Genomic DNA, 22,043 nt, shown 5'->3' on the forward strand with positions numbered 1-22,043 from the left:
TAGGAGTTTTTTTTTCCTTTGAGTGAGACTGTTAGTAGTGCTTTCCTTAGAAAAGTGGAGAGAAGTGACGTTCCTGTGGTGAGGGAATGGGCAGAGGGACATCTCAAATTTCACTTTTAATTTACTGAACTAACTTACAGGTCTATGTTCAGTTAGCACGAGTCACAAAGGAATAATTTATGCTTTTGGAAATTCATAAATAGTTTGATCACACAAATTCACAAACCATCTGAGAGAAAATGGCAAGAGATTTTCTTAATTTTTACACATTTTTGTTTAAGTCAGGGTGCAAAGGCTTTTAACGATCCTCCGGGAAACAAAGTTTCAGTGTATATGAGCACTTGAGTTATTCATCAAATGATGCTAAAATAATTGAGAAGAGCATTATAACCTGGCATATATCCAAACAGGAACCATAAACATATTTTCCAATAATTTCTTTAGTGCCATCTGCACACTGAAGATCGCTCCACCATTATTTGAACGAGCTACCACTTTTATTGCAGTTTCATTGAATTGATATTCGGCTGCCCTCAGAACGTCACATAAAAAAGTAACTGTCGAGATGTTGTAGGTGTTGGTCAGATCTCTCCTGTTCAAGTGGGCAGCTTTTGGCCAGAATAAGCTAAAAAAGTAAAGTAACATTTATGCCAGTGTTGCAATGGTGTGAGATGCTCCGTATGTATTACAGTTCTCATAATTTTTTTTTTTATCTGCGATTCAAGTAAAGATTTTAAACTGAGCAAAGGAGTCGCATAGCAGCTTTCTTTGACAACACTCATGGTTAAGGCAAAACAAAAATGACAAGAGATGCAGAATTCCATCGGATTTCAAGGATATTTGGTTGTCTTTTGTGTGAATAAAACAGTGTCTACATCCGCAGCTTTTTTTATTACAAATTTATTGCAAATATAGAAATAGATCTTTTGTACAGAATTTGTGGTGGAGAAGATGTAGGATATAATTACCAGTAAAATAAATGTAAGTAACCCATTTCAGAGGCTTTTTTTCATCACATCAAAGAAATTGTGTCCTTTTTGAGATCCATTCCGTAGATAGAAAGAGAGGCAAAGAAATATACAGCCGATCTGAAGAAAACATTGTTGATGAGGCTGATAAAATTGCTGAAATTCATTTACAATTCTGTCAAATCCTGCAGTTGAAAACTCAGCTATGATGTCCAATATCAAACTATTATAAAGCTCACAGTTCAGAGCTCTTTTGTGTGTTGCCATGGAAAAGCTTTAGTTTCCACTTGCAAAAAACAAAAAAAAACAAAAAACAGTCAAATGTTTCTTTTTTTTCCCCTCACATTTTTGCCTTTTGGTTCAGATCAGAATCTTACACTCGAGCAATAAAACGCTGTGTGACCGTATATTGTGTATGTATAGTGCTCTGACCTGAAGAGCCATTGGCAAGAGTTCAGACATGATGAGCTTAGTGTTGTGGTTTGGCTGTTGTGGCCAGCCTTAAATAATCAATGCAGACCTCTTCATTCAGTCGGTTTAAATAGAGAATGACATCCTCCACAGCCTCCAGAGACTACAGCCTCCCAAACGGACCATCCCTTCTCTAAGTACCTCTCTTTCACTGCCCATAGACTATTCCTCCCACTGGCTTCTCAGAAACATTGAAACATTCATTCACTGATGTTTGCTTTATCATTGATCCAATGAGCAGCCGAGCACGGGAGAATGTTTTTCTCAAGAAGAGGCGAGGGGCTACTGCGGGACACCTGCAAGGTTAATGTAGTGGATATGCCATATTCTCTCATTTATTGATCTGGAGTCTGCTGGGCGGCATTGAGTTCTGCAGAGGATGAATTGACCCAGCTAGGATCTCACTTTTCTTTTTCATTGCAGAGAAGTAACAATAAGCAATAAAGGTCTTATTTTGGCACTAAACAAGACTGACCAATATATCCATTTTTTTTTTTTGTTGGCAACTGTAAAGCAGAATACGAAGCTTTCCCATGGCATCGTTTCAGGCAGTTTTTTTCCTCAGTTTGAAACTGTAATAAGAATTCCATCGACAGCAATGGAAGTAGTTCAGCATCCTTGAGGTAATAATAAACCTCAGTATCATCCCTCAAAATGATGGCAAGTCCTGACAATATTTCAATGCCTAATTTTTGCTTTGTTTGCAACATATTTCCACTCAATATACACAACAATATAAGTCATCTCTTTGAAAAATACAGAAAATCATGCAAACATAACACTTTGTTTCTTTTTCTGCCACTTTCTATGGTCTCCGATTGAATCAGATCTGGATAACAGGGATCACTGCATTAAAAAGCTATACAACATGTTACCCTAAGATCACCCGAAACATCCCATCCCGAAACATAATAACAACAACAATTACAACTAGAACTTCAGTGACAAAAAAACCCCAAAAATAAACAAACAAAAAACTCTTTGATCTTTTCACAAAATTGGAAATTCACAAATTTTTCTACTATTTACCCTCCTGTTTTTGGAACAGAAAATCATATTTATGAAAGGAGGGCTAATAAAGCAATTGACAAGAAATTAAAAAGCAAGCTAATAATTGTAATAAAGGTTCCTGAGCCGCATTTTGGGACAGGTGAAGGCTCAAAGATGCTCTCAAGAGCACACAGACAGACCCACCAATCGCATGCCAACATCATGTGAGGGGATTATTATACTGGAGGATTAAAACAAAATGAAACACAAAAGGCTCTTGTCACCCTTTTGTACATTTTACCTCAGGTTCAGCAAAACACATTATTGGAGTGTTGAAATTGACTAAAAATAATCACTTAGACCTGAACTCCCACGAGTAATGAAGGTCCCCCCTCACATGACTAGTCAAATACCATACTCTTTTTCTCTGTAAGCCCAACTTGTTGGACACTTGCAGCTGCAAGATAATAATCATATAAAGTCCAACACTACTGTTGCATCAGCCGACAAAACAAACAAAGTCTTAGTGCACCTTTTAAAATATGGTTTCATTAAACTTCCTCTGTTCCTCCCCATTTTACGTTAAACTGCTGTCTAAAGGTGATGCTCCAGTGATATCTTGATATGTTGGCCTGTAGAGGGATAGACAGAGACTGCAGAGGGAATGAGTGGAAGATTACAGGGACATCAGGCTGATGGAGTCTGAAGTTAATTGAGAATTGAGTGATGGAGGGGGATGAAACAGTACCCAGGATTAACTGGTGTGATCCCCTAGTGTGAATAGCTGGGAAAATCCTAGTTAGCTCCTTTGATATTCCCACTTGTCTACTAAATGTTTCCCACGATTTCTGAGCGACAGTGTGAAGCTGTTAATGGTTAGTCCATCCAAAACGTACAATTCTGTCATTATTTACATTACAAAATGCTTATTAAATGCAACTTTCTTCTGTGGAATGACAAAAAAGTGATATTTTTTTAAAGAATCTCCACACAGCTTTTCCAAAACAAAACAAAACAAAACAAAACAAGACAAAACAAGACAAAACAAAACAAAACAAAACAAAACAAAACAAAACAAAACAAAACAAAACAAAACAAAACAAAACAAAACAAAACACCCTGAGGGTGAGTATTTTCATTTTTGGGTTGAACTATCTCTGTGTACTGAACCAACGAACCACACACCAACATTTGAATCTAATTCGACCATGATCTCAAAAGCAATTCAGGCTCTTTAATCATCTAAGGTTGTTTGATCGTGCATGCATTAGCCTTTCTTCCTTCACAACGTTACAGATTGTGTCGTTTATTCATTCAAAGCTCCAGCCACTATCAGGTTGATGCAGCTTGCGTACTCTCTGTTCCTCTCTCTCCTCTCAAAGTACTCCTACACACACTTGCTGCATCATCTCCAGTCCTAATTTACTGTCTCCTCCTGATCCTGAGTGTTAAATGTGTTTTTCATCATCATCATAACGACATTCTCCGACTCACTTTGATGAGATCATTCAGAGTTAACCCCTCTCTCCTGAACTTCTGTCTTAGGATCTTCTTCAAATCAATGCATACTTATGTCTCTCCATCACAGTCGAATAAAAAGTATGCCTTTAATTAGGTTATTAAAGCCCATGGGTTGCGTGTTGGAGAAGCACAGCAACTGGCTCTTTAATTGTCTCTTCTAGCTCTAAACCGTCACATGTATCCATCCTGCAGCATGTTTCTCGCAATCCTGCCATGTTTTCCTCATCGCAGTCAAACCAACGGATTTCAGGGGACATATGAGAGAAAAGAACAAACAAGCGTAAAATATCAGAGAGAAAACATGGCAACATGGCAGTGTGGTGCTCTTCTGTGTAAAATGGGAGAAAACGACTTAAAAGCTTCATAAAAGAGGCACAATTATCCTGACTCCAGAGACCCTCAGAGTGATTTTCTCTAGGCTTCTTCTGAGCATGAACAAAGACAGGCAAAGTCAACGAGGAGGACCTTCAAAGAGACAGAATACGTTTTGTAGTCGTTTGCACTAGATTTAGTGGCATAAGAGGCGTTAATAAGCCTGTCAAACAATATTTGGTCCTGAGTAATTATTAAGTCAATTAAATATGGATTCTGTTCTTGTAAAATGAATTGCTCCTAAATATGTTCATTACAAATTGAGAACTGCAATACAAACAAGTAAAGCCTTTGGATTCAAAGTAACCTTATAGTCTCAGAAAGTTAATTACCTCCAAAAGTTTCACCTTCGTCACTTTCTTGCCATTACAAGGCCGTAAAAAAGAAAGGAGGCTGGAATGAAAATCTTGTTTCAAAGCATTAATCCATATCTCTTTTGCTCACTTCAAGCCAATCTCCTTGCACAGTGTCTACCACTAAAAGGAGGCTAAAGAGCTTAGAAAAAGTAAAAACTGCTGTGGAAGAGTAATCCACTTTACGCTCTGTGTAATATTGCTGAAAGCTGACAATGCTTAATGTCAAAGTATTTTCCACCCTTAATACAACCAACTTCCTTCCTTAACACAACTATAGTGAGAGGGCCTTCAGTGTAAAAAAGGCAATTTAAATATGACAATATGACACCAAACATCATAAATTATGCAACAGCATCATACCTGTATATCCTGTCTTGTGATACTGAATGGTTACGGTGAGTGAAATACAAACAACTGCACAGATCACCAATTCATTCGTGAAGACAACAAAAAGAGCCGGTATACAGTCAACATGACACTCAAAAAACAATTTTCAGGAATTGCTGAATGACGAATTGATAGCCAAATCAAGATGTTGACAATAAGACTAGCATAGAGCAGGAATAATGACACTTTAGAACAGGATTCATGAGAAGAGACAGACACATGCATTATTCAATCCCTCAAAAACATTAGGATTCCGAGAGGCGAAACTCTGATCCCAACCATCCACTGCGATTAATTTGATGTAGAAGAAAGTGGCATTGCCAGCCTGTTAGCTCTGTAGTAGGATAGTAACCAAACACAAATTTGGCTGAACTGGGTAATTATCTGTGATATGTCAAGCAAAGATTTAAAGGCCAAGTAAATCAAAGAAAGAAAGGGTGTATTATGTACATAAAAACAGTACTTGAATAAAGGTATGATATAAAATGTTATTTGGTGGAGGGAGACCTTAACTTGAAGTAATTGATTTGCTTGTTTGTCCAGAGTGAATGGGAAAATGTTGAAAGAGAATGACCTTGAGCAAGATAACAGCATGAAGAACGACAGTCTTACTCCCCCAGCAAAGAAAAAAATAGAAAAAAAAAAAACAAAACAGTATGTACACATTTTCTTAAACAATTAATACAAACAAGTCTTACAGATGCCATGCCAATTGTATTATTACTCCCTCTTTTGTTTTTCAACCTTGAATTCATAGCAAAAATGGCTGACAAGCATTTGTACAGGAGTGCAAGTCTTTTTTTGTTTGCTTTCTTTTTTTTCTTAGTCAATGAGGGGAGGCACAATAAAAAACATATTTAAAAACATAAAGCTTAGCATCAGATTTCACTGTTATAAAAAATGAACAGTCATTTTTGATTGAGTGTTCATGGTTAGCTCCTTAAGATCAGTCCAAGTGGTTTTAAAATCAAGTTCATATAAGGAAAATGTCACAGTAAGCCTCCGGTAGCAGTCCTTTGTGGGTCCATTTCAGTAGCCCAAGAACGATTTGTCCAGTTAGGGTCCATTCTCTCTAAATGATCTGTGTACAGTGTCTTCTTTAATTACACACTTTAATAATCCACATATGTCATAGCTGCTGCTGCTCCTCTGTGTAAACCATCAAGCATCCTATGAACAACCTTTTGTCATATACCTTGGACTGGACCTTGGATTTTTTTTTAAAGCCCTCGAAAAAGAGAGAACCAAAGAGACATTGTGCCTGAGTGTATGTCCAATGTTGGCAGGTATCAATCATATATTTACAATGAAAAACCTTAATCAAGAGATATGGTAAGAAAGATGTTATATGAACATGTATTTACAATGAAAACCCATATTAAATAAGGGATATGGTATGATTTACGGAATATGAACCAACCAAACAAAAACTACTCTTTTGAGATACTAACAAATAATGGACTCTTTTACTGAAGGCACAAAAACACCTGATGCAGAATAAAGAGAATGAAGAGGTTTGCCGGCTAATGCTAACCCTCACCCTCAGCCTCATATGAGTTGTTTGCATTTTGTTTAAATCTAATTTATCTCATGATTTTCCAACTAAATATCTCCACACACAAGTTTCACCAATAATGATGTCAAGTGACAAAGTGCTCAGATCTCAGGTCAGAGTTAGAAGAATGGTTTACCTTTTGAAAAATGTTGTTACAAACCCATGTGACATTCTTTCTTGCTGAATTGTGGTTTCTTTTGCTTTTTTCCATTATAATGAATGGGGACTGCAGATTTTAAGCTCCAAAAAAGGATGCTAAAGCATAAAAGTATCTTTAAAGTGGTTTATATTATTCATATGCTATATTCCAAATTTTCTGAAGACATACAATAGCTTTGAGAAACTTTGAAAGCTTCAGTCCCTGTTCATTCTATATGTATGAAAAAGAGGATGGAAAACAGACTTCAAAATGTCACGTCCTGTGTTTTGCAGAAGAAAGAAAGTCATATAACTCTGGAATGCCACAAGGGTGAGTAAATGATGACAGAATTTTAATGTATGGGTGAACTAACCCTTTAAGCCATGCGCTGGGCGGTTATAGTTATACTGCATTGATTAAACACCATTCATTTCATTTCAAGTGCTTGTTGGATGTTTCACCTGTCATTTCATACTTACAGTAAACGCTTGTATATTTTCCCACAGTGCCACTAATCAAATTTTTTGGTTTATTGGTCCATGAAACTGTAGGCTGACTGTGGTTGCTGTGACAAGAGAGGGAGAATGATCTCTTTTAATCAAATTGGAGGTCTTGGCTGCTTACCCTAGCACACTAAAGGATATAGCCTTGGTTAATTGCTAATTAGTTAGTGTAATCCAAATGGACATAATAAAATAATCACTCACAGAGGTGAAGTTAATATTATTTTCAATAAATCATACCATTAATAATGTATTATCCTTTGAGATCTATATTTGAGATTAAGTGCTTTTGGTAGAGGAGTTTTACTATCAACGAATTGAAACCCAAGGTCAATAAATGACAAGAAGAACGTAAATTATCTATTAATTTAAAATATTTTCAATTATTTTTAATTTAATTCAATCTTGCTCTTTTTTTCTGTCTTCCTTTCAATGTTAGCATCATGGATAATAATTCCCCCAATAAATAAATGAATAAATAAACAAAAAAACGAGCCTGGAGAAACATGCCATATAAAGCATCAGGTTAAAAGTGCCATAACAGATTCTAGGTCACTTTGCCTGTTGAATGTCTCAGCTGTCAGCATCAGGCTTCCAAAAGCCAATTAACGGACTTAACAAACTGACCTCAGGGCAGAAGAACAGAATACATAAAACTCTGCTGCCAACAGCCACTTTGTGCTCATGCTGTGATACAGGTGACAAGGTAACCTCTGATAAGGAAATGCTATTAATAATGCATCAGAGATGAGAGATGTACAGAGCTATATCTATTTATGATCTATGCATTTTCCACAAACCCTGGTAAATCTACAGTATTTTCTCTAGCACCCCTTGCACTATTTATGCCATCCTGCTCAGCACAGCAAGCAGATGCCAAACACGGCTGACTATTCTAAAGCTCCCCTGGGAGACTCTTCTGTTTCATTTTTATCTTTTCCTTTCCTCTATTCCTTTATTTTTCACATGAGGAGTGCTATTGAAATGTAAATTTGGTTGCCCTGTGCACAGTCTCTGCAATATGGAAGGAGGAAACTGCTTTTGACAGGTTTGTAGAAAATCAGCACATCATTTTATCCTCCTAAAACACACTCTTACACATTCCCGCCTAACAAATGAATGCGATGGCCAATGATTTGAGTGGGAGTATAAACAGAGATTCTCTCTCAGGCTGAATAAGGACTCAGGTTACAAAGGTCTCACTATTGATATGAACGATGAATACACATACTGAGTAAAATACAATTATTTCAATTATTGACAAATGATAAGCCCACTGGACTTTTTTCACTGAGGATGACAATTGTCAATGCTCCAAATGATATCTCTGAAAGTTATCTTATGTATGTAATGTATTCTCTGGCTCTTTTTACTCTTTCTGGCTCACTGAACAAAAACATATTAAAACAACTTGTCCTCAAACCCTGACAAACTTGGCTCTGTTTTGCAAACTGCAGCCATAACCCGACTTCCTCGCTCAAGTCGCTCTTCTGGTTTTTCAGGCAGTAAAGGAGACCTGCGCTGTATATCCACGCAGTCCCATAGATTACAGCTTTTGCTGTGCCGACACACCCTTCCAGTAATCAAGGATGTCATGCAGGTCCTCCCCCTTGGCAAACTGGACCTTTTTGCGCAAGGCGTTTCCGGCTGTTACGTAACATGACTCCTCACGTGGACCCTTTCTGTGGGGACGGAAGCGCTCCCAGATGCGCAAGGTGGTCTCGGAGGAGTACTCTGGACTCGAGGAGTAGCCAGAGTAATTGTGGTGACGTGGAGAGAGCTGAGAGTAGGAAGCAGCGTCTCTCTTGGTGCGTGACAGAGGCTTGAGAAAAGAGACCCTTTGGGCCGGGGAGTCATGAGAGCCCTCATAGTAAAGGGCAGGGACTGAGTGACGATGCTCGGCACAGTGGTAGTCTGGGTGCACCTCCAGGTGTTGCTGAAGGCCCATCCCATCTACAGTACCACCGTCGATGCTACAGCCACCACCTCCACCACTACCTACTAAAGGGAGCCTCTCCAGGGGCTCACCACACCCCAACGGGCTGCCCTTGTCTGGATATTGGCAGGGATCTGGGCTGTGGGGTTCCGGAACATCTAGGCTGTAAACACGACCTCCTTTCCCACTGGAAGGGCGGCAGTGCCTCTTGGAAGAGGAAACGATGACGGCTGCATCTGCACTCATCTGTCTTTGAATAGGCCTCACTGCAGAAGCTGGGGGTGGTGGACGATATGGTGGTGACACAAAGCCACCCCCTGTGATCCCAGGTCTCTCAGACAGAGGAGCAGAGAAGGGAAGAGGGGGTGGAGGAGGGATTTTCGGGGAAGGTAGGACTTGGCATGTATCACTGACACTAGTAGAGATGGGAATCAGTCCTCTGGTTAGGGAGGAGGTAGAGGTAGGTGGCGGTGAGGTGGGACCACTTGCTGTGGTGGAAACAGTAGAGGCAACAGAGTCCAGCTTGAGGGCATCAATGCAGTTGTTAATTATCTGGTTGACCTTGTCAACTTCCATTGCAATGGTTGAAATCTCGGATGCTGATCCCCGGCCATCATCATCTGAGTCATCACCCAGGTCACTCCCATCATCCCCCCTAAGGTCTTCCTCCCTAACACCATGCATCACAGCTCCATCTCTCCCCCTTTCATCTCCTCCTACAGAGGTCCTAATATCCATATAGTTGCCCTTAGTGGCCATGGCCTCAGAGAAAGCAGTTGCCATCTTCTCTACTTGAGGGATGGAGGACAGACGTGAGGAACTAGTGTTTGCAGAACCATGGCCAAGCATGGCAGAGCTGGACGAGGAGGACATGGGTAGTTTTCCATGGTGATGCTGATGGTGGCTCTGCTCGTGGAGTTTCTGGACAGCTGTGGGGTCATTTGCAACTGCTGCTGCCACCTCTGGACCATATCGCATTTCCAGAATGGTTTTCTTCACACAGATGGATTTTTCTTTCTCTTCTTGTCTGCGACGTCTTCGTAGGCAGTAATAGACAAACCCAAGAACAATGAGCATTCCAAAGAGGCAGCCAACAATGGTCATGATGTAGTGGGTGGTTGTAGAGGGTGGAGGCATCACTTCATCTTGATTTGGAGCTCGGGTAGCAAAGTATAAACAAGTGTGGTTGTAGCGCTGTGAGTTGCGTATAGATGCCACGCAGAAGGTATAGTTGGTGTTAGGTTTGAGCTTATTAAGAGTGATCATTTCCTTTTTATTCTTCAAGTTCATTACATCTGACACAAAGCTCTGATTGTACTGTACTAGGATGTACATTTTGCTGTATGGCTTTGGAATCTGGATCAGAAGGGATGCAGAGGAAAGAGACACATGTTGCAGTTTGATGCTGGGACTAAATGCAGTGTCAGATGAGGAGGAAGTTGTGGGCTGATGGTATGGTCCAATGTGGTCAAACATGTCAGGTCCCATGCCTGAAGAATCAGAATCAGGTGGGAGAGACGTCATCCCAGGAATCAGCACCCCATCCCGGCACACAGAGGAAAGGATGTTGCGAGCACTCCGTCCATGCCCGGCAACAGGACTTAGCAACGGATAGCCAAACAACTCCCGTGGGGTCTCGCACTGAAGTCGATCATAGGTGTGTGTGACATTGTTGAAGACCTCTAACCAGGTGAGGAAACTGTAGAGCTCACATCCGCAGTGGAAGGGGTTTCCTGCAAGCTCACATCCCATGAGCCTGCCCAACACAGTGAAAGTCGATGGGTCCAGCCGGGCAAGCTTGTTCGATGACAGATCCAGGTTGCTGAGGCTGGGGCACTCCCAGAATGCATTAGTGGCAATGACTTCTATGAGATTGTGCTGCAAGAAAAGACACTGCATACGCCCCAGACCTCGCAACATGCCTTCTGTCAGGTTGGTTAACTTATTATATCCAAGTTGCAGGACCTGTAAATTTGCTTGGCTTGCAAAAGCACCGTCTTCGATGTACGAGATCTCATTCTTGGTGAGGTTGAGGTCGGTCAGGTTTGTAAAGCGACTCAAGGAAGTGAAAAAAATAGCTTTGATCTTGTTCTCATTAAGCCGCAAGTCATGTACTGTGTTGTTGATGTGCTGTGGGATTGTCTCATACGGTGGCTGGTTCTGGCTGCAGATGGCCAACCACACATAGCCTTTATCCCCCTCGATCAGCCAGCAGTCACCTCTGACCAATGCTGGCGGGCATAAGAGAAGGAAAAAGGGAAGTAAGAGGAGGGTGGTACAGGAAGGAGTGAGGGCAGACAACAAACTCTTCATGATTGGAGTGGAAGGGGGTATTTTAAAATAAAGGGAAAACAATATTGGATTCTTTTAAGAGTTTGTTATTGACAGTACAGAAAATATCTTTCACATATGCAAAAAAAGGATCTCCTTTTGGGCTGTCAAAGCTGTTGGCTTGCCATGGTTTTTAACAGAGTCCCCATATTTGCTCATATCCAGTTTAGCTGAGTTAGTGCCTGATACATTCTCAAACTGATCTTGACTTGAAGAACAGCTGCCGGAGTCTTCTCTGATGAATCTGTCAAATAATAAAAAAAAAGACATATGAGCTTAATAATTTTATATAAAATATAGAACATAAAATATAAAACAAAAATATTAAATTTAACAGAATATATAAACAGATTTTTTAAAACCAAATTTTACAAGCAATTTATAAAACATAACTCAAATTTTAAAAGAACACATTTGGATATTCATCACTATAAAACTGAATATGTAGCCACTACAAACATATGAGTCATAAAACACGACACAATAACATTCACTAATGGATTCTGCATAATAATGGAAGCCACTTCAGTATCTCAAATCTATGTATGCCTTAAATCAAAAATTTAATTGGTCCATATTTTCAATGCTGCCAATGATGAGATGGCACATGAGCTGGTACAAGCTGGCATAAATGGATGAATCTGTGTATATGTGCATAGTGGTTGCTGTAAACTCCTCTTTTAAAAAAAATAAATAAATAATGAAATCAGGGAATCCCACTGCAATTTGAAAATTTGGACCATTTCCCAACAAATCATTCATTAGCTGTAGGAATAAATAGTGCCCTACCCTTGGATTTCATTTTCTTAATCATTAAAATGGTAGCAAATGAACCATGCACTGGCTTTCCAAAATAGGGATAATTTATCTCACCCTGCCACCTATCTGTCAGGCCTTTATATAGACAGCAAGAGGGGAGTGTGATATGACAAACATCATTAATCAACAAGCCATGCAAGGTTTCCCATTTCTGAACAGCATTCCAGGCCCACTGTATGCCAGAGAGGAAAATATGTACAGAAATGGGGGATTAAAATGCTTTTGCATTGTGCCAGGCGCCATCCTCCTCTAAACTCAATGGAAAATGGAACACATTTTAAAACTGCACAGACTCAGATCTGCTGCTCTATCCAGATAAGTCTTAGCTTTTGTTCTTATGTTCTAGCCTTGAGTACCTTTGGTAAACACTCAAGTGACAGTTACAAGAATATGTGGGGTATTCATGGGATTAAATGTCATAAGAAAAAACAACCTCAATCTACAATGGCCTCAAACATGGAATCTAGGTTGTAAAAAAGTTTGCAGGAAGTCCTAGTAACCAAACTATCACCACTATGAAGGCCAAGGTTGTTAAACCAGCCTTTGACACAGATACATTTTTTTCCTCCCACTTCTTGTTCTCTCTGAATTTTCTCTTTGTCTTTGCACCCACTGTGTCCCATCATTCTGTTGTATTTCTTTTCAGTCTCCCAATTAATCGTACAAAAGCTTATTTTGAATGAAAATGAATGCCAATCTAGAATGAAACGTGCCCTGAGAGTAATTAGAGATAATCTGCTACCGTTTTTAGATCACTACCATTTACCACACTGCAAAATATTTATGAAACAAGAACAATGACAATTTAATGAAACGTGCAATCACAAAACTGTGATTGAAAAAAAGTCCTATCAAAGGCGTCAAGGAAACACTTGTAGTCTGATCATGCCTATATCTCGATGCCCCTCCACCTTCTCTCACTTGTTCCTCTCTTTCTCACTCTCTCTTCCTTCCTCAGCCCACCAGAGATGTGATCTGGTTTGGTGCTCCACATAGTGAGACCCAAAGGAAGCTTTAATTAGGGCTGAGGCTAAGGCAAGGAGGTGCATCCCAATGAGAGCGCAGTCTGTATGTGTGTGAGAGAGACAGGCTAAAATAAATGAAGAATTATAACACAGCCTCAGTGGGATAGAAATCGCTTGTTTATTTATTTTGTGACTCAATACCTTTACACCATGAGATATTGATTGATTGCACACAAAGTGTTTGCTCTCCTGCTTTCATTAATTCCGTACAGTCGTCAGAGCAACAGACAGATTGACACCTGGTCTAAACTTGGAAAGTGCTCTCGTTAGGAGTGCCAATTACTGATTGGTGTCTCTCCAAGACCATTACCTAATTAGTTATGATGATATCTAAATGACATCTGTGTACACAGAGAGGGTCTAAATTACGTACAGGTAAGTCAATTTTATATTGACAGTGTTTAAGTACATTAAGTTTATTTTTTCCCCTTAATCCTTCCATCTGCCAGCCTATTCTTTGAGTAAATCCTAACAGGGCCTGAGTGGGAGGTTTGCTACATGGAAGTGTAAAAAGTCTCATTTCAGATTGGTGTGTGGTATGTGCCATGGTTTCATGTGATACTGTGAGATATGCTAACACACAGGAGCCTTTGATAATATATGTACTGCGTAGGCGCAAAACAACACATACCTTGCCGGATTTCGCTTTGTATGGTGGTGATGGCTAAATCTGAAATCCCCAGAGCTTACATTACAAACTTGTATGGAGACAAACTGGAAGATGTTTCAGCAGTGATTTAACTTTTCCCAAGGATCAGGTGCAAATATCTTCCTTTCATTTTAAACAATATGTTTATGAGAAATGTAGGGATAGAAATATGAGGAGGAGGAGAGAAGTAAAGAAAACAAGAGCATATGTAAAGATTTGGCAATGGTTTATGTTTTGTGAGGTTTGTAGAGTTGGTGGGAGAATATTTCTACACTCAAAAAAAATGAACTTTCACTGTTGTTAGTTTCACTCAAACCACCCTTGTTCACATTACTTAAAAAACTCATGTAACTACATGAACGTAATTTAACTGCGTTGTTTCTACTAAAATAGAGTATTGTCAGCTTTACTTAGTAAGTGTTTGTTCAGTCAACTTAACATTGTTGTGTGAAACGCACACATTATTGTTGACATAACTAAATGTGCAGTGGATCCGTAGTTCCCAGCATGCTTTGCAAGGGACTGCATTAGGAGAGTAAATTTAGGGATTAAAGTGTTATTTTATGTGTTTTTCAGTAAAGGGAAAGATGTTGTTAGTTTATGTTAGAGTTTAATGTTCAGTTATGTTGGACATTTAGAGTAGTTTCTGTAATGTTTTTGCATTTTGTGGTTACCATCATGCAGAAGAGTGTCGCCTGTGTTTAGGCTGTGCGCACTCATATAAGCATGTTTATAGGATGAAATTCCTGCTCTCAATTCAATTGAGTTTGTTCAATTAATTATTTTTTGAGTGCATTTTGGGGTGAGGGGCTGCATTCTGATATGTTGTATCCTTTTTATTTAAATGATTATTCAAAAAAAAATGTGTTCACCTTACATAATCAACATAACATTATTAAGTAAACTGCACATATAAATATTATGTAACAGTGACATTCAAATGATTTGTATTTACTCAAAGAAATTTTGTCAGCTTTACTTGAATTTCTTTTGTTTATTCAACTAAATAGTTTTTTGTACAACTTACTCAATATTGTTGCGTGGAACCACTTGACACTTATTTTTTAAGTAAATCCAACAATTCATTTTTTTGAGTGTAGATGACTTCTGAAGGGTTATAACACTGTAACTCTGCTTGAGCCACATCCTCATTGCTGCTAACTAGAACAGCACTGAGGCCAGCTGTTATACGGACCAGCACATCACCATGGTCTCATTGTCTCTATTGACAGGTAACTGGGACAGTGTTGACACTGATGCAAAGGAGCAGGCTGGCCATGCTTTTCCTTCCCACTATTTTAGAGGAAATGTCAGGCAGTGTGAGGTGATGTGAGCCAGTTTGAGGCAATGTGAGGTTATGAAAAGTGATATGAGTCGATTTGGAGCAGCATGAGGCAGAGTGACATGGTGTGAGGCGGTCTGAAGCAATGTGACGTGGATATTTACATGCACTTTTAAGAGTTAGTTTTCTGTCAGACAAACAATTATTCATTCTGTACTAAAATGACATGTAAACGTTTGACATGCAAAATCAGACAGAAGTCTGATTTTTGCCAAAAACAGATCTAGGTAATACATTTTTAGCTTCAAACAGAATGTATACATGTCATTTAAACTACAGTTGGGGAATATATGGCCAGTAACTAAAACGTATTGAAAATACACTACTCAAAGTTTTGAGGTAAGTTTTTTTTAAAGAAATTAATTTATTAAAGGTGCTCTAAGTGATCCTGGGTGAAATAACTTCCTGTTGACGTTCGAAGTGTTGTCAAACAAAAGAGAGGCTAGCTAGACCCTCCCTCCTCCTCCTCCTCCCCCTCCCCTCCGTGCTTCCTGAAACAGTCATGAACGCGCATTTAAAATCATTCTTGTCGGTTGTTGGCTGGAGCATGTTTATTATGATTCGTGGTCCAGGATGCACCAGTTTGTTTTTGTTGCCGTTTTCAAAGCTTGTGGCGACTACAGAGACCGTGATTTTTATACAGTGTGTTCAGGGGACAGGCAGCTAGCGGATAGTGAGGAGAGGTTTGCTGTATGTGACAAAAAATGTTTTGGCTTAAAAACACGTGACATCGCTTAGAGCACCTTTAATTTATTATAAAGCAAGAGTGTATTAAATTGATCAAAAGTTATTTCTATCTCAAATAAATGCTGCTCTTTTGAACTTTTTATTCATTAAAGAATCCTGAAAAAAATGCATCATGGTTTCCAAAAAACGGTTTTCAACATTGGCAATGATCAGAAAACCTTTTTGACCACAAAATCATCATATTAGAATGATTTGTGAAAGATCAAGTGACACTGAAAATTGAAGTAATGATGCTGAATAAATTACAACAGTTTAAGATATTAAAATAGACAACAGTAATTTTAAATTGTAACAATGTGTCACAATAGTATTGTTTTTAATGTATTTTTATCAAATAAATACAGCCGTGATGAGTATTTTTGATGAGTCTTTACAAAAACCATTTTTAAAAAAACAACAACTACCCCAAACTTTTGAACTGTATTGTATGTTCATGAAAATATGAATTTTAAAATCTATATTAGCAATTTATTTTTGATTATTTTTTGTACATTTATATATATATATAAATGAAAACATGTATTTTTTGTCATTTATGGGAAATATTTATATATGCGAGGCAGTGTGAGGTGATGTGAAGATGTCTGAAGCAACGTAAGGCAGAGTAACATGATGCGATGCAGTCTGGATCAATCAATGTGAGGCAAGAAAAGTGATCTGAGACTGTGTGAGGTGGCTTGATTCGTCAGATTTGCTTGCCTGTGATGAGGCAATACAGCTTAACATCTGCAGCAGGAGCCATGCCAAGCCTCTAACAAACCCACAGGGATCATTGTGTACCAAACACCTGCTGCTGCAGCCTCACACAACATCACTGTACTTATAGCAGGGCTTTAGAGATGTATGTCTATACACACGCACAGACTGTTTAATAAGTGGGGATGATTAGAAGTTATGTTATTGGCACCTGTATGAGAGAGTAACAATATGTATGGAAAAGTGACTATAGTCATAAAGTCCATGAAAAACTATGTGTGCTTGCACATATGTAGAAAAGATTATTGTGAGCTGATTATGATTAGATAAGACACTATTGTGTGTGCGGGCTGTGGGAGAATAAAATGATTTGCGGGACTCCCGCAAAATAGAAATATCTAAAAATAGAAAAACAAATAAAAAGCTATCCATCTATTACACAAAAGCAACAAGAACAACTAAAAATAAATTAAAATCAATTTCAGGCGCAAGCATATGTAGAGTGTGTGTAAGCTAGCCTTCCGCTGCTGCTTCTGATTGCTTTTAGAGGGTAAAGCTGCCCATATCTGCTGGTCTAGGATCAGTTTTCTCTGTAATAATAGCATACTGGCGAAACATATCAGTGTTTGTGCTCTGGTGAGCATCAAAGGTTTCTTTTTACAATGCGTTTAGCAATGTAGCCAATCACAAACATATCTGATGATTTAACAAAAATTCCAAGGCACTCACGTGGAGCAGCGCAAATTTGCGTCTGGTTTAAGACATGTTTTTTTTGGGGGCGGTAAATAATGGCACAAATACCAGTAAATTGACTAGTGGAAACCTTACTAAATCACCTTGCATGATTCTTTAAATACTCTCCTCCCATAAATTTTACATCTGAAAGGGAAACCCCTACAAACGATATGCGAACTGTCCATGCCTTTTCAGCGCTAATTTTTCACTGCGTGTCTTTAGTAAATCCTGGCAGTAGTTTTTTAACGGCAAAAGTGGGTTTGTGCTGGCACAAGCTGTTTGTAAATCTGGCCCTTAAAATGTTGATCAACTCGTTTCGGCTGTTTTGATGATCCACTGATTGCTACTAGTTTAAAGAATGCTTGTGTGAACAATTGATATGCATTCTGAAGAAGGCAGTGTCAAGCCGAAAACACGTTGATCAACACTTTTATTGTTTTAGTTATTTAGCCCAATTTATTAAAGTCTTTATATGCCTAACCACCTGAGTGCCTTGGAACTTTTGTTGTTTCATCTGACATTTCCCGTTCATGTATCCTATGAGCACCAGTGGCTATGTGTTTACACCCCTGTACCACACCCAGTTTGCCTTGTTTTGGAAGAATATCTGTGCTTAAGTTAGAATTGTGCTCAGTACTCAGTGCTGAGTTCTACAAGTATAGACAAGATGTAAATAAATGATTCATTGTGCAGTGTAGACAGCTTCATTGATTATAATGGAACTTTACTTAATGAACTAAAATGAGTGACCGCTTTTTTTGTGATTATAAAGGGAGCATGCTTTATGCAATGCCAAATCACACATGCAGTAGCATATGCTTGCTTTTCTGTTAAAATTAACAGTGGTTTGTGAATGTAGACTCTTTAATAACAAGTAATATATCAGGAGGGTTTATTCTGGGATATGGAGGTTGTGGATAGATGGCCAAACTTGAAACTATTTCATGGAGATTTCATGGACATACTGAATAAAATCTAAGTATACTTGCAGGTTTTGGGGGCCAGAGGGGAACAAAACATTAATGTTGCAGGTGGGAGTAGGGAGAAGGTAACATATTTTTGTGGGAGCGTAACTGAAAAATTAATTCCATGCAGGTCTCTGTCAGTAAGTAGATTTGAAATTTTCTTTTGTCAAATGTCAAAAAAATTATCCAGATTTAAAAGTATATAATATATGATACATTTTGGCGATTAAGCCAATGTAAATTATTTGTTAAAAATATTTTAAATTGGGGAAATTAACTACAAAGCCCATAACATTGTGAATGACAATATTTTATTTATCTTTTTTTAATTATTTATCAAAATATTAGTTGTGCTTTATTAAATAAAATATTAAAATAAAACATTTTCCCAAAAAATATTAGCTGTGGAGTAGTGTGCTAGATGCTTTGGGAAAGGCTGTGCCAGTGGCTCAAATAATGGTAATAATGATCTTTACCTGTTAATATAGGGGGGAAAAGATTACAAATACTATACAAAATGAACATTTTGGCCCTATACATTCAAATATTATATTTAAAAAAAAATCTACAGCACTGTAATGGGATTGTGTGTGTTTAATGTAAATTGTTCACGTATTCAGTCCTTGAGTTGTCACTGATCCACCTTTTTTATATCTAATTTTCCTATAACTCTGTTATTGACTGCTTCCAACTGAAATGAAAGGTGACATCTTGAAACATAATTAGATGTATTAGTTTTACCTCTAATTTCTTCTCGCCTAGAGCACAACTTGAGTAAAAATGGCATAGTTTACCCACACTCCCCTCATCTGAGACAGACAAGTTCAGAAGACCCTGAGGCTGACTGCCACCCCATGACTACAAGTCTTTCAGCTAATGCTCGTACTTTCCCCTGAGACAAAATGAAGGACAGATTGAGAAACAGCTGAAGAAAGTTAGTCCGAGTGCGAAAAGCTGCCCAGCCTCTGATCTGTGAGTGAGGTTCAGACTGTGAAAGTGAACTTCATCCTTCCTGTGGGAGTGTGTTCTGTTCAAGACTTAAAGTGCTAACAGGCAACACTCTGGTAAACAAGACACAACCCTTTTCTTCGGCTTTGTCAATGGCACATCTACAAATGGAAATTCTCTCTCTCTCTTCCACACACGTAAAGCACACACAGGGCCACCCTGCAGTAAGAAGTGAGACACAGTGCTGTTCTCCCCAGCAGGGAGGTCTGCACTCCCTTCTCTAATTAGAGCAGATTGATCACTGTGCATTGTGATTTCATTCGGTCCACTGCACAATGTTTTATGTTTGGCCTTTGGGCTTTGGTGCGTGTGTGCGTATACATGTGTGTTTATGAAAGAATGAGTAGTTTCTTTTTGAAATCATGGCCCACACACAGCAGTTTGTCTGCCCTCAGCTAGTGTTCATCTAATCGTGAAAGGTTTTAGTGTTTAAACTGCAGTTGAGGGTGTTGTGTGTCTGATTCTTTAATTTGAACTTTGCTCAAAAGGAAAGGAAACTATCTCAAATAGTATACCATGGTGTTAGCTACACTGAGGTCATGGGTTTGATTCAGGCATTAACTGATAAAATGTATACCTTAAAATCAACATAAGTTGCTTTGCATAAATGTGTCTGCCACAAACATGTAAATTTGATGCCAAACTATAGTGTCATCTTTAGGCCTGCTTTATCTCGCCAGACTAATCTGCACTCAGAAAAATGGCTTTTGAATGCAACTTCTGAAAAATATAGATATAGTTTTATCTTCTCTAATTAAAGGGTTAGTTCACCCAAAAATGAAAATTATGTCATTATTGACTCACCCTCATGTCGTTCCAAACCCGTAAGACCTCCGTTCATCTTCAGAACACAGTTTAAGATATTTTAGATTTAGTCCGAGAGCTTTCTGTCCCTGCATTGAATGTGTTTGTACGGTGCACTGTCCATGTCCAGAAAGGTAATAAAAACATCATCAAAGTAGTCCATGTGACATCAGTGGGTTAGTTAGAAGTTTTTGAAGCATCTAAAATACATTTTGGTCCAAAAATAACAAAAACTACGACTTTATTCAGCATTGTCTTCTTTTCCGGATCTATTGTCAATCTGCGTTCACGCCTCCGCAGTGACGCTGCTGACGTATTATTTGGTGCGCCCGAGCTTCGTTTACAGTCTGAGGGAGACGCACGCTGTAAACAAAACAACCATCGCAACATGTCTAAGGATTTCGACACAGAGAAAGACATTATTTTGCTCAGCCATATTTATTTGAACCCGAATACACAGACAAAGAACTAAGAGCGATAGAAGAAGCTCCTACACAGCAGCAACCGCTGTCACAAGCAGCGTCACTGCGGAGTCGTGAACGCGGATTGACAACAGACCCGGAAGAGAATACAATGCTGAATAAAGTCGTAGTTTTTATTATTTTTGGACCAAAATGTATTTTCGATGCTTCAACAAATTCTAACTAACCCACTGATGTCACATGGACTACTTTGATGATGTTTTTATTACCTTTCTGGACATGGACAGTGCACCGTACAAACACATTCAATGCAGGGACAGAAAGCTCTCGGACTAAATCTAAAATATCTTAAACTGTGTTCTGAAGATGAACGAAGGTCTTACGGGTTTGGAACGACATGAGGGTGAGTCTTTTTCAGCAGTCTTTTCCCCATTCATTTTTCTTCTCCATATGGATTTTAAAATATTTAAAATATATAAGTTGAAATAATGCTGACAAATGGCTTCTACAGAAGCATATTCCATGGATTAATGACCGCAGAGCTCACTGTGAGCTGATCATATACAGCATCATTAAAAATCAGTTTAAGGATTTTTTTGTTTGTTTGTTTTACTTCCAGAATAAAAGCTGTTGAACTTCATTGTAGGTAGAAAAAAAATCATGCATTCAAGTGTATAAATTGAGTTGCATCAAAATTATTTCATTTTATTAATTTATTATATGAAAATGTTAAAACTGCTTATCAGCAAAAATGGATGTTCACTGACTGTTAAGTTTAGTTTAGTTAGATTTGACAGATTCTCTATGCATACTATTCAAAAACGGTACCATAAGCAATAAATGACACCATTTCTTTGGCCATGTCTCATCTCACCTCGGGCACCATGTGAGGCAGCTCTGCCACTGGTGCTCCCTCAAAAACAAACAAACAAATAAAAAACAAAAAACAAAACAAAACAAAAAAAACAATCATGACATCCTGAAATGAGGTAACAGATTTTACATTTGATCTGTGGCTGCAGTTGACAACCAAGCAGATGCCAAGCTGATGCCTAACACACACAAAAACAGTGCGCACAGGCAGCACTGATGCAGCCGAGCAATAAACTATGTCTATCTTCTGCAGAGAGGGGCTGTTCATGGGACGGCCACCCATTCTGTTGAGACAGCCCCTTCTGTAGAGAGGTTTGGCCTAGCAGGGGAATCCAGATGCCAGGGATCAGACCGGGGCAGCACTCACCACCCCATGGGAGAGAAGGAACTGAGCAGATAAGGGAAAGAAATTAGGTCTACATGTCCCAT

General features: G+C 38.7%; 2 protein-coding genes across 5 annotated transcripts in view; both read right to left on the bottom strand.

The window, feature by feature from the left end:
- Positions 1 to 22,043, bottom strand: part of LOC125274624 (polymeric immunoglobulin receptor-like) — an 859,185-nt gene that overhangs the window by 428,254 nt on the left and 408,888 nt on the right. The window lies entirely within an intron of this gene.
- LOC125274643 (protein phosphatase 1 regulatory subunit 29) overlaps positions 5,508 to 22,043 on the bottom strand; it is a 116,993-nt gene continuing 100,457 nt past the window's right edge. For both annotated transcript variants that reach the window (XM_048201024.1, XM_048201015.1), the window contains exon 3: positions 5,508 to 11,773. In XM_048201024.1, the coding sequence (XP_048056981.1) occupies positions 8,809 to 11,511 (2,703 nt within the window). In that variant the 5' untranslated portion in view covers positions 11,512 to 11,773 and the 3' untranslated portion in view covers positions 5,508 to 8,808. The remainder of the gene's footprint in view (positions 11,774 to 22,043) is intronic.

Source organism: Megalobrama amblycephala, linkage group LG1, assembly GCF_018812025.1.
Source record: "Megalobrama amblycephala isolate DHTTF-2021 linkage group LG1, ASM1881202v1, whole genome shotgun sequence".
NCBI lineage: Eukaryota > Metazoa > Chordata > Actinopteri > Cypriniformes > Xenocyprididae > Megalobrama > Megalobrama amblycephala.